Below are 12,302 nucleotides of genomic sequence, written 5' to 3'. Positions count from 1 at the left end.
CCAAATTTAATGAAAATTTAATAACATAAATAAAATTGTAGAAATGTTAAAGTATGAAGTAGTTAATAATAACAAGCAAATGAAATGATTTAATATAATCTGTTCCTGATAATTATTGTACTAGTTCCATAGTTTGAACAAAAATTCACATAAGATTCAGCAGTTTGGAGCTTTTTTTAGTTTTCATCCGCTTTAACTTACAAATCCATTGTAATTCAATACACATATTCCTAAATATGTGTTTAAATTATATCAATATCAAGCTTAATAAAAGAAACAATTCAATATTATATACAACGAAACGTTTTATTCGAATATTTAAATCAAACAAAGTTTTATTATTACATAAACTATATAATAAAATTTAGAGTTATATAAAAAATATAAGAAACTCCTTGGTTTTTTGAAAATATACAAAGATCAGACCAGATCAGCAAATAATAATTATTTGAATTCTTTCCAGAATATAGATTGTAAGTTGCGGTGAGCAATCTAATATATAAAAGTGTTAATTATTAAAAAAGATCTGGAGTAGCAATGAGTGGCCAACTCATGCCTGTTGTGGTCAAAAAATTTAATAGTAATAAAGTCGACAAAGTTAACGTTGGACTACTATGAAGTAAATCTCTTAAAATACAATGAAAATATGCATTTGAAAGAATCAAATTATTTCTCCACAGAATGATATATTAAAGACAAAAGTGTTAAATATCCTTGTAAACTTTTAATCAGTGTTAAATGTCACTTAACGTATATAAACATAATAGGTACGTCAATAACTTGACTTAAGTATCTCTGCACTTTCATAGTGAATAACCGCCTTTTTATATCGATTCCGACAGCACCCTTAAACTGATTTTAAAGTTTTCGAACATCTTTGCCTTTTTTTTACATTATTAATATTACATGGTAAAACTGCCTATATAAAACCTTGCAGACAAAATTCTGCAATATTGTTCGGATGGAAAATATTCCTAACAAATTTTCACATATACGCACTATGAGTTTTATCCACGTATTTTTTTTTTTTAACAAGAGATTGTAAAGCAAAGGTATCTGCAAATGAGATACTTAGCACACTAACAAATACCATTAATCCTAACGGTGGTAACCTAAAATTAAAATATATTCATGTAGGGACAAAAATATTCACTACTTTATGGTGAATATTGCCATTATTTTCATTGATACGGTAACTGTACTGTACACTAACTTCTTTAGCATTTCTGAAGCAACAAAACTGCGACAATGACAGATCTTTTGTGAAATAATCGACCCTAACCGAGCAGCAGACACTCAATACTTCAAAGAGGGATATTACCCTTAATATCATTAGTTAGAAGATACATTTGCCTCTAACTAAGTAGAGGTAGCTTTTTCCGTAGACACGCCCATCATGTTTTGATTATTACGCAGATCATGGTGATATACGTCATAGAACTTGTCTACAACTCAATATAACTCAATAACTCAATAGCTTAATAGAATTCAATCGAGTTCTTTAGCTTAGCAGTTACCCAGATTTTGTCGCCAGTAATACATTTTTTCAGTTAAGATTAATTTTTTTAATTAGTTGCTGACCACCTTATTTCACAATAAAGTAGGATTCAATGAATGTCTTGGTTGATGCGATTATTGGTGGTTCAATATATAGAATGAAAAATAATAACGAATGAAAAATTGTGTAATATATTTTCTTTTATTTATTTAATATACTTTTTTAGCGCCTATTTAAATATTCTAATAAATTTTTTTACGTAAATAACAATTTATTTGTTAACATTTCGTTCATAATATGAATAGCTAGAAAATAGTTGATACATTTTTTTGTTCACTTAAAACATTATACATATCATAAATATCATTTTCAAAACGTACTGGTATACATAATTATAAATAATTTCAACATTTTTACTTTGCTTTGCAACAATAACAACGATTTTTACAATTCGTACTTCACTTAGTCTTATAAGGTGTCTTAGAATAAAAACAAATAAGTTTGGTGTATCGATATATAGAATTCACTGAATGAAGCATACACTTATTTATTCCGCTTCAGAACATATATATATATATATATATAGTATATATTATATTTTAAAAATACGATATATATATATTAATTATTTTTATATATATAATTAAAAAAAACAATTTTTTGCTAGAGAAATGCAGTCAATTTCATCTCATTTTTTTTTTTAAATAATTAAATAAGTTTAAAATACATTGAAATAAGAAATAAATAATATTTAATATTAAGTTTCATTTAATCACTAATTATATATTGTATAATATTAAAATTTTATTAAAAATATATTTAAAAGTGGAAAAAAATATAAAATATGTGTTCTAATTAAAATGTTTTTAAACTTTTTTTAAGTTAATTAATAAATAGTTAAATATTTGTCTTTATTATATATGCCAAATGTTTGAATATATGAAAAAGGTAACGTACCAATAAACAAATGATTTCATTAAATATACATATATAAATTATATAATAGTAAATGCAAAACAATAACAAGTTTACAATATGAAATGTTTAAAAAATGTATGCAAAATTATATACAAATAGCATTAATATTCATTTATTTAGTATTTAACTAAATCTACGATAATATAAAAGTAGAAGACAAGACAGACAACAAGCAATTTAAATGATTATATAAAAATAAATCAAATCAATAAATTTGTATTTATTTTTATTTTCGTTTTTATAGCCTAAATAAATTAGTTCATAGACTCATATTAAATTTATGTGATAAATTGTTTTTCAAACAAATAACAAATACGAATGCGTTTCAATATAGTCACATTTTATTGTATGGTATTTACTAAAGATGAGTCTGATAGTAGATTATTATTAACTATAAATAAATATGATACTAAAATATTTTAAAAGATACACAAATGATTCAAACATACAAGTTTTCTAATATCTAATTAGAGGGGAAAATTATCAATAGCAATTCAAACTTTTTGAATTCTCTAATGAACAATATTATTAATAAAATAAAAAACTGTTAACAATCTTATTGTTTACCTTAAAGAGATTATTACTGTCTCTTTCCTTGGTACTTGTTATTTCTAACTGTAACCTTTAATATTAATAATTTTTCTTGTTTTGTTTTGTTTGGTTCCATTACTGATCTTAATTGGATTATTTTTTCTTTTGTCATTTATAAACAATTGACTTTATTCCACAGCTTACAGCATTTCAAGTTTTCTAGTATCTATTGATTGAGTTTGGTTCTACTGGCGTACCTCTGAAAGACAATTATATGAATTTTCTTTTTTAAATTTAACAATAAATTGACACAGTATGAGTACTGTTTTATAATAATTTTGCTACGAAACTAATTCGCTACCAGAACATCAGTCAAAACTGCAGGTTAGTGATTGGTTAAAATATTTGTATAATCAGTAGTATAATTAGAAGTAAGGAAAAGCAAAATCAATGTTTTACGCTCTCAAATCCTTTAATCTTGGACGTTATTAAACTTCAAAGATTATTTAGCTTTAATTTGCCAAAATAGTTGACAATTGCAGAACACGATCAGTGGCTCGTTTATGTTCGAGTTAAACTCGAACGATTTCTTTCGAAAAGTTCTCACTTGCTTTTTGTCACTTCTTTCGAGTTTTCTGTTTATATAACATGAAAAATTCACCACACGAGAACGTTATGGTGTGATGAGAGAAACTAAACATGGAACATTTTTTGAAAAAATGGAACGAAAATGAAACAATTTTAAAAGGTTGCTTAGTGTTTGCGGTAAGATATTCAATATTATTTGAAAATCATGAATAAATCACAAATGAAATTTACTTATCAATATTAATAATAATAATATATTTAATATTATATATACATATGTGTAAATATATGAGTACTTACATTACTCATTATGATTATATCAATAAATATTTTATTTAAAGAAATCAAATGTTCTCACTATCACTTTGTATAACTTTAAATTCAATATTCAAAATTCAAAACTTCTCACAAGCAATTTGACAGGTGACAAAAACTCGAACGAAAAAAAGTGAGAAAACAATTCACCACAGTTACATAATCACTTCTAGTGAGTAATTGTCAAAAGTGAGAAAATCGTTCGAGAAAACGAAGTGAGAAAGTTACATAAACGAGCCACAGGAAAAAAGAAAATACCAAAGTTTCTCCACCTGGACCAAAGTTATATTCAACAATTCTTACCTCCATCCTTATCCCACCTAACCACCGCTTATCACTTCCCTTTCTTAACATCCCTTATCCCTTTTTCGGGAGGTGATTTATGCAAGTTTTGATATTCTTATCTGTACTTACTTTCTGGATTCTAGGGTTACTAAAACATCAACAACAGCAGCGGAGTTGCATAGACGTTTCACTTTACATTTCACAAAATTGGCAGTGTCTGTCATTCATTAATTCCATCATTAAAAAAAATGATCTTAAATATAAGTATGTCTAATTAAAAAATTAGTATTTTATCAAAGTTTTTATTTATTTAGACTAAGAAACTTGTTAAGATTTAAGAGGTTTCCAATTTGATAATGATGTGTAGTTCTTGGTCACCCGTAAGAGGAGATATCAAACATATTTATTGATAATTAATTAGATCAAATAAATATAGATTAACAAGTATTTTAAATGTTTACTCAAATTGTTAGAGATGTAACGTTAAGTTTTAAAATTACATATAAAAACAACGTATTTAACTGAATTTAACTTAATACATTATATAGACAGATAGACATACACACATATATATATATTTGTTATTAAGGCAACAACAGCTGTACTTATTTACAACTACACATTTAATGAGGAAAAGCGTTTGTGAGGTTCTAAGAAAAAATAGTCACAACATAAAATCTTTAAAATATATTCTTGCATGTATAAGTTACTGGTTAATGAAAAGAAGATACATGCTGCTGCTTCAGAAAAGAATGCAAAATGTGATAATTTTTTTTTATAAAAATTAAATCAAATATTCTTTTAAATGAAAAACAATAAAAATAGTTGCGTGAATACCAGCATCAGACAAGTTCCACAAGGGATAAGGTGCAAATAGGAAACACTCAGCTTCTTATCGAGTTGAATAAAGTTGTACTCACAACTCACTAACTATTTCCTGAGCCTAATAAAAAAAGTATAATTGAAAGAATATGTAGTACTTTTCATTCACGATATATAAAATAAATAAATTATTTTTAAAAAATAATGAGTGTCGAAATACTGTTGACAAGCTTAACCTAGTCAACATTAAATAAGTATGGTAAAATATTTATAAATTTACAGCATTATATTTGAATTGAAAAATTGCTGCAGCTAATCAATAATAACAACAACAAGATGGAATATTATAGAAGCATACCTAGTTTATCTTTGATAACAAATATAATTAAGTAACGCAAAAATAATTTCTAAATAGTTTTTTCATTCTAAAACTAGATTCTATTGTACTAAATATAACTTCCCATTATGAATATTATTGAAAGTGTTCGGATACGCAAATATATATATATATATATATATTTCAGCGATGTATTCTTGAAATTATTTGCACTGTAGAAGATTTCTCAAGCGTTATAAATTACCTGTTCCGTTTATAATTTAAAATACTTGAAAAAGTTCTTTGTGATTCGCATTAGTCCCGCTAGAAGGTTAGTGGAATCTACAAAAATAAAAATCTATTAAGTCATATTATATTATGTCTATTTTATAATGAAAATATATTAAAAGAAAAACCTAAATAATCTTTTAAAAATGAAACACTGAGCCAAATTTAAGTTTATACTAAGTAAGTCCATTTACAATTGATGCTACTTTTATTGCTGCTATTATTTTTTTGTGCTTTTAGCATTTGAGAATTTGGGTTTAACTTTTAAGGTTAAATATTTCTCCTCAAACATTAATATGAAAAAACTTAACTTACTTCACTCTTCTTTACTTGAAAGCACGTAATTTGTGTGTAATCTGCTTTTTTCAGAGACAATATGGTGATTTCAGTCTTAGTTTTAATAAAACTATATTTTATTTAAAGATTACTTGATAAGACCTAATATAATATGTATTCACTTTCTCTATGTTCCTTCTCTATCAGTTCGTTGTTACTTTATATGTTCTTAAGTTCTTTTTCCTGTTCTTTTAGGGAGGGTTATCTACCTGGGCTTTTCATTAATGGGATTAATTCTATTGTTTTCTTAAGTACTTACATTTTTATAATTGTACCATAACTGATTCATCATAACTATCATAATTCTTTCATAACCATTTACTACTTACATACAGTTAAATACATTAAATAATATATAAATATTAATGAAAATTCCTTATCATAGTAAGTAAAGCGGTATTCATCAGAGAACTGTAATGACTCATAATTTTAACACTCAGTGTGCGTTCATAAAAAACCAAATCTAAATGCGTATAAATGTTTTTCTCACACACTATTTATATGTATTCATATTCACCACAGAAATGATTCATAATTATGTTCGTTAATGAATGCCGATGCTAATGAATCAGCTTCACAAGAATACGGATAACTCATGAATCATACCATATACTCAGATGAGTATGAATGACTCGATCACTTGTAGCATTCGTAAGAACTCTGTTTGAGCGCTGTTTGCTAAGCAAAAAATATTTGTCTAGTTTAATAATTTTGATTTGTGTTCTTGTTGTTCGCGATGTAAATGCATATGTTTCGTTTGTATTCTTGATTATTTTATGTGTTTAAAATTGGGCGGTGTTTTAGTAGCAAATGATAGCCACAGTAAACAACAACAAGCAAATTTTTTTGCGACTGTGACGCAAATAAATCATTTGCATCACTTTTGTGTCGATTATCGGTGTTCATGTGTATCATATGAGCAGAGTATAAATTATTATAAGTGCTGTCAGCTGTATGTATGAATCAGATGAAGTTGAATATACGAAAAAGATAGTCAGAATGCATAAAAATGAAACAAAGTCAATGATTCGAGTATAATTCAAGTGATGAGTACTCATTGCAGCTTTCTGGTATTCACACTGTTCATGTTTTCAGTGGTCTTGTGTATTGTTTTTGAAACACGTGTTCACACTGCTATTTCTTGTTATTAATTTATATTATTTTAAAAACAAACGCTTTTGCTATAAACAGTAATAAATCATGATTGAGACGGTATTCCACATATACACAATCTGAAATGCTTTCATTCCATTTTTATGAAAAAATGTTTTTTTCAAAACGTTTACGGCTCGAAAATAAAATTTGAAAACGTAAATATTGTGAATAAGTTACAATAACTATAAGTTACAATACTAACTTGGCAAAATAATTAAACATTAATTTTTATTAATTATATAGAACTAATATAAACTGAAGTTAATTTGATAATTATTCTTCTATCTTTCTGTCTAAATATAAAAATAAAGAAGAAAACACAGAAATAATTAATCCATGAAACAAAATTTGCAATATCGAATTGTGAAATTTGCCAAGTGAGTATTCTAATTTATTTATTTCACTCACACAATTTTTCTCACTTTCATTTCACACACACAATTCACTTCACTTAATTTCATTATAATATTGTATATAATATATAAAAAAACTTATTTCTTCAACTACACACACACACACACACACACACACACTATGCGAAATATTCTTTTTCCAAACTTTTCTCCTATTTCTACTTATTTTTAAGTTCGTTACTTTTACTATTCTATTATGTCTACATTGTTCATAATTCGTTTCTCTGAAAAGGTAGAAGCCCTTTTTAAAAAACTTTACGGAATATTTTGTTAAAGCTACGACTTTTCTTTTTCGAAGATGATGATGATGAACTACGATTGCTATCACCACTACTGCCACTATGGCCATTACCATTTGTTACTACAGCATTACATTCACCTGATGTTAAAATAGCTTCCTCTAAGATGCGAAAAGAGTTCGTTGTGAAATTTGTTGGAAAATTGATTTCGGATAATGAGGTCGAATCAACACTTGCAGCTTTATCGTTACCTACGATTTGAGTTTCATGCTTTAAGCTATTATTTGAAGTTGAAGTTGACATGTGTTGCTTTGGTATTTTATGTTGTTCGGATTTTCGTAAACGATGCCATTCCCAGGATGTAGACTCGTGTGGTGGATTTTGTTTGGTGACTTTTATTTTACCATTTTTACTGAAAGCTGATTTAAAGAACGCAGGTGATGTAATACGTTTTGCCTTTTTAGTATTTGCTCCAGTAACAGCGGTTATCATTCCTGCACCAGCAGTTTTAGAAGTGGGATCAGTCTTTATGTTTTCATTTGTTATTATTTGACAACCTGATGGGCCTTCTGGCATAAATTCGTTATAGACCATGTCTGAATTCGGTATAAAGTTGTCTAGACCATCATCGTCAAGCAATAAGCTTTCATTATAATCAGATGTTTCTAATAACCGTTTATTGGGTACACTGCGATTTAAGTATGGCTCAGTAAAAGTTATGAGTTCGGATGGTGCAGATTCTTGTCGTTTTAGCTGTTGTGCGCGTTTTTTTGATTTCGATTTTGGTCCATCTAATTGGACAAAGTTTTGATACTTTGATTTTGCTTGTCCATTTATGCGCTGTCGTACATGCTTATCTAAAAAATATGTCATTTTGAAATTAAAATAATTGAAACCGTAATACTTAATAAAAATATTTACCTTCAGTTACGAATTTATCATAACATTCTATATCAGTGTCAATGAAACCTAAATCTTCTACATGCTGCAGCATATTTAGATGTGGTGCTTTTTCAGTACTGCACCTATTTGTTATGATGTGTGTACTCTTTGCGGAATCATAACAAACCGAGAACTTACGTTGGCGGGAATTATTTTTATTCATATTCTCATTTAAGTTTATTTTATTTCCTTTATAAAAATCGTTAATAAGTTCAGTGGAATCACTGGCGCTAGCTGAATAATGATTTAAGATAAGCGCACATTCTTCACTGGGTCGACGCAACTTTTCGGCACATTGGCTTTGTGCTTGAGTGGATACTTCAAATGACTTTCGTCGTTTAGGCAATTTTAGGCTTTCATTAGATACATTGTTTTTGTTATTCTTGTTGCTGTCGATAATGAAATTTTTAAAGATGCTTCTTTGTACCGTTCGAAGATTCATTATACCCACCAGAAGCAGCACCAGCACTAATGCACCTAAACACGTAGTGATCATTCTATAAATATGAAGTTCTAGCGTTACATTATCTAAATCGACACTTAATTGTTCAATTTTTTCTGCAAACTTTTCTTCCACTTGCCGATGACGACGAGTATGTTCTTCTAGCAAGCGAACTGTCTGTGTAGTTTGTGTTACCATTAACTGCAGTTCTTCAACTTGCTTATTATAGACGCGTGACAGCTCTTCCAAATATAATGCTGAAAGTGACATATTACGTTCTAAGACCTGTGTATTATAACAAAAAAAGCTTATTATTGCACTATATCAAACGTAGTAGGATAGAAATACAATATGTGTGTTTGGAAAGCGAATGAAATAATTACTAAACACTTGTAGTTTTGTTTATGTCAGCCAACTCTTTCCGTCTAGTGGTACGGAGGTGTATTTTGTGAAACTAAAACACTGAAATCAATGTACAGTGACACAATTTGGTACGAAAAACCACCGAACCAATTGAAGAGGTAAAGAACTAAACCGATATTTGGCACATTTAATTTATAAAATAATATTTAAATCAGTGGAAAAAATATATTAGGCTTAAAACATCTGAAAAAAAGAAGTGCCAAAGTCAGGAGAATTTCTGTGGAATACACTTGCTAGAGTGCATCGGTACTTATAACGCGCTTAACTACTAGTATCAATAAGTAAATATAGTATTTACAGTAAGTAATAAATATAAACTACAAAATCATGGCCCAATTTTAACGACCTAAGCCAATTCAAAGGAATTGAAGTTATATTAATTATACTACATGCGTATGTAGTTTGTAAGGCTTTACCAAATGCTATGCAGCCGGAGAATAGGGCTGATCTTACTATTTGTTTACTAATGGGCAGTTAATTTTTGATATTGTCATTAAAATATTAAAAATTCAGACACAAGATTTATAAGTTGTTTTTAAAGCTCTGTGTTATTATCTAAATAGTAACTTCTCTAACATATAGTTTTATCTAGAAAATTTGTGAAGCTAGATAATGCTAAGGACAGGTATGCAATCAAATATTCTAATAATTCAATGTTTATTTAAAATGAAATTCAAGCTCTCATTTTAAATCATTCGATTTCTAAAACCATTTTGAAGATAAGGAAAGATGGTTATTTAGTAATAAAAAAATGGAAGTTAAAATTTTAAAATATTACGACTGAAATATATATTTTGTAAAATCAACTTTTTATTTTTACCTACATAATTACAGTTTTGATCCACCGTTCAAAAGGACCTTATTTCTTTCAAACAGTTTTATTAAAAAGCAAAAATATTCGCGTTAAACATCAAACATGGAACAGCTGAAAATTTAGTTGCAAAATCAAAACTGTTTCAATGTCGCGGAAGGAAGGACGGAATTGAAATGAGTAAAAACACGCAAATTTGCTATTAAAACTCACCTTAAATGTGGAAGGTAAACTTCAACTTTGCACGAACGTACAAAGGCAGTGTTGGGGGTGTAAGTAAGTAAAGTAACTAGCATAGCATACCCATTTAAAATGAATAACATTAGATATTTGTCTACTCTGCCTAATGCAATGCAAATGTGGAGAATAACATGAGGGTTTGGTTACAGTATAACCATTATAACCATGAAAAGTATGTCAAGTAATAAACGAAGATTCTAGAGAAGTTTATAATAAAAATGACGTTTTAAGTACGCAAAAAGAAAAAACAAAATAATTAATTTTTGAATTGTAATTGTAGACTAAATGGGTTGAAGTACTTCAAAATTCAGATATATCCACTATATGAATGCGCACCATAATCAGATGTAATAAAAATATATGATCAAATATATATCAGGTTTTGATGGGTGTCGAGATTGAGATCGGTATTCACAAACTCAAATCATCATCATCATCATTAAATCTACATGTATATTCTTATGTACATGTAAATTATTGATTGGGAGTTATGAATATTGGAGCTAGTATCTGCAAGCTCTAGAAAGAGGAAAGAGTATTTTCTAGATGACCTTAACAGTAGATTCCATATAATTTTTACCCATTTATTTGTAATAGTTTGACTACCCAATGACTACCCAATTTTTATAACGATTTTGTTTTTGATGTAACAGATGAATGGATGGATAAAGATGAGTTTAGTCCAAGCAAACAGACTTGTTTTCTAACAATTAATACTATTTGCAGTAAAATTTGAAAAAATGAGCAAACATATTATGTTGTAGAATTTTTCATTTTGATTTAGAGATCTTTTGCTGGGTGCATGGTCACACAGGAATCAATGGTAATGAGTCTGCGGACAAACTTGCGTGGGCAGGATCAGCCATTCAACTCTGTGGATCGGCACCATATTGCGAATTAAGTTGGTCCACACTAGGTCTTTCATTGAAAAATGGTTTTCAACCGAAAGAAGACGCTACTGGCGCGACATTTCAGGTAGCCGTCAGGCTAAAGAACTGATTTGTCCTTACAGTTACGGTAAGGTGTCCTTCTTCAGCAGAACAGAGTTTAGATTGCTGGCGGTCTGTCCAAAGAGATAGATTGTCGACTCTATTTAGAAGCAGACGAGACTTCCAGTCACATTCTCAGTGACTATTCAGCCTTGATCTGGAATCCGGAAGAGGTCACGGTTAGCGACTACAACAGCGCAAAAGATCAACTATGGTCGCAGTGCTCCGCTCCGTTAGGAGACGGTACCCTGTTTATTTCTATTCTATTCTAAAGATCTATTGTAGTTCATATAGTCTGGTTATTTGAATTTTAGATTTATTTGCAACATACCTAAAAACACTATCTAATTCTTACAGAATAAATTTGTAACAATGCCTGAGACGCTTTGTAGATAATTAAATGCTTAGTTTTTACCAGATAATTATAAACTAAGATAATCCCTTAGTTTTTATTACATAATTTACTAAATTGAAAATCTTTTTGAATTTCTTTCTGTAAACATATATATGTAAAACTAATAGCGTATGTTTCACCACAAATTGTTGTTGCAATAAACAGCAAATACTCAGCAGTTAAGTAGAAGAAATTGTAATATAAAAGTTGTATATTTAGATTGAAGAGTCAAGGAAAAGAAATCTAACCTGCGTAGCAAGACTAATTGTATGTAACAATTAAACAGGTAAATAGCGA

At 28.5% G+C, this 12,302-nt stretch overlaps 1 protein-coding gene across 10 annotated transcripts in view; it reads right to left on the bottom strand.

Annotated features, from left to right (window-relative positions):
* Window positions 1-2,825: 2,825 nt before the first annotated feature.
* LOC119662676 (SUN domain-containing ossification factor) overlaps window positions 2,826-12,302 on the bottom strand; it is a 58,569-nt gene continuing 49,092 nt past the window's right edge. For 2 of the 10 annotated variants that reach the window (XM_038072355.1, XM_038072360.1), the window contains 2 exons: window positions 8,686-9,433; window positions 7,498-8,621 (listed from right to left, as the gene is read on the bottom strand). In XM_038072355.1, the coding sequence (XP_037928283.1) occupies window positions 7,771-8,621; window positions 8,686-9,433 (1,599 nt within the window). In that variant the 3' untranslated portion in view covers window positions 7,498-7,770. Of the gene's footprint in view, window positions 3,267-3,941; window positions 5,139-5,598; window positions 5,676-7,497; window positions 8,622-8,685; window positions 9,434-12,302 lie in introns of those variants that run through there. The other 8 variants (XR_005250865.1, XR_005250864.1, XM_038072358.1 and 5 more) reach the window with 8 other exon arrangements.

The sequence above is a fragment of the Teleopsis dalmanni genome, chromosome X (assembly GCF_002237135.1).
Source record: "Teleopsis dalmanni isolate 2A chromosome X, ASM223713v2, whole genome shotgun sequence".
NCBI classification, from domain to species: domain Eukaryota; kingdom Metazoa; phylum Arthropoda; class Insecta; order Diptera; family Diopsidae; genus Teleopsis; species Teleopsis dalmanni.
This window is presented reverse-complemented; position numbering and strand designations above follow the sequence as displayed.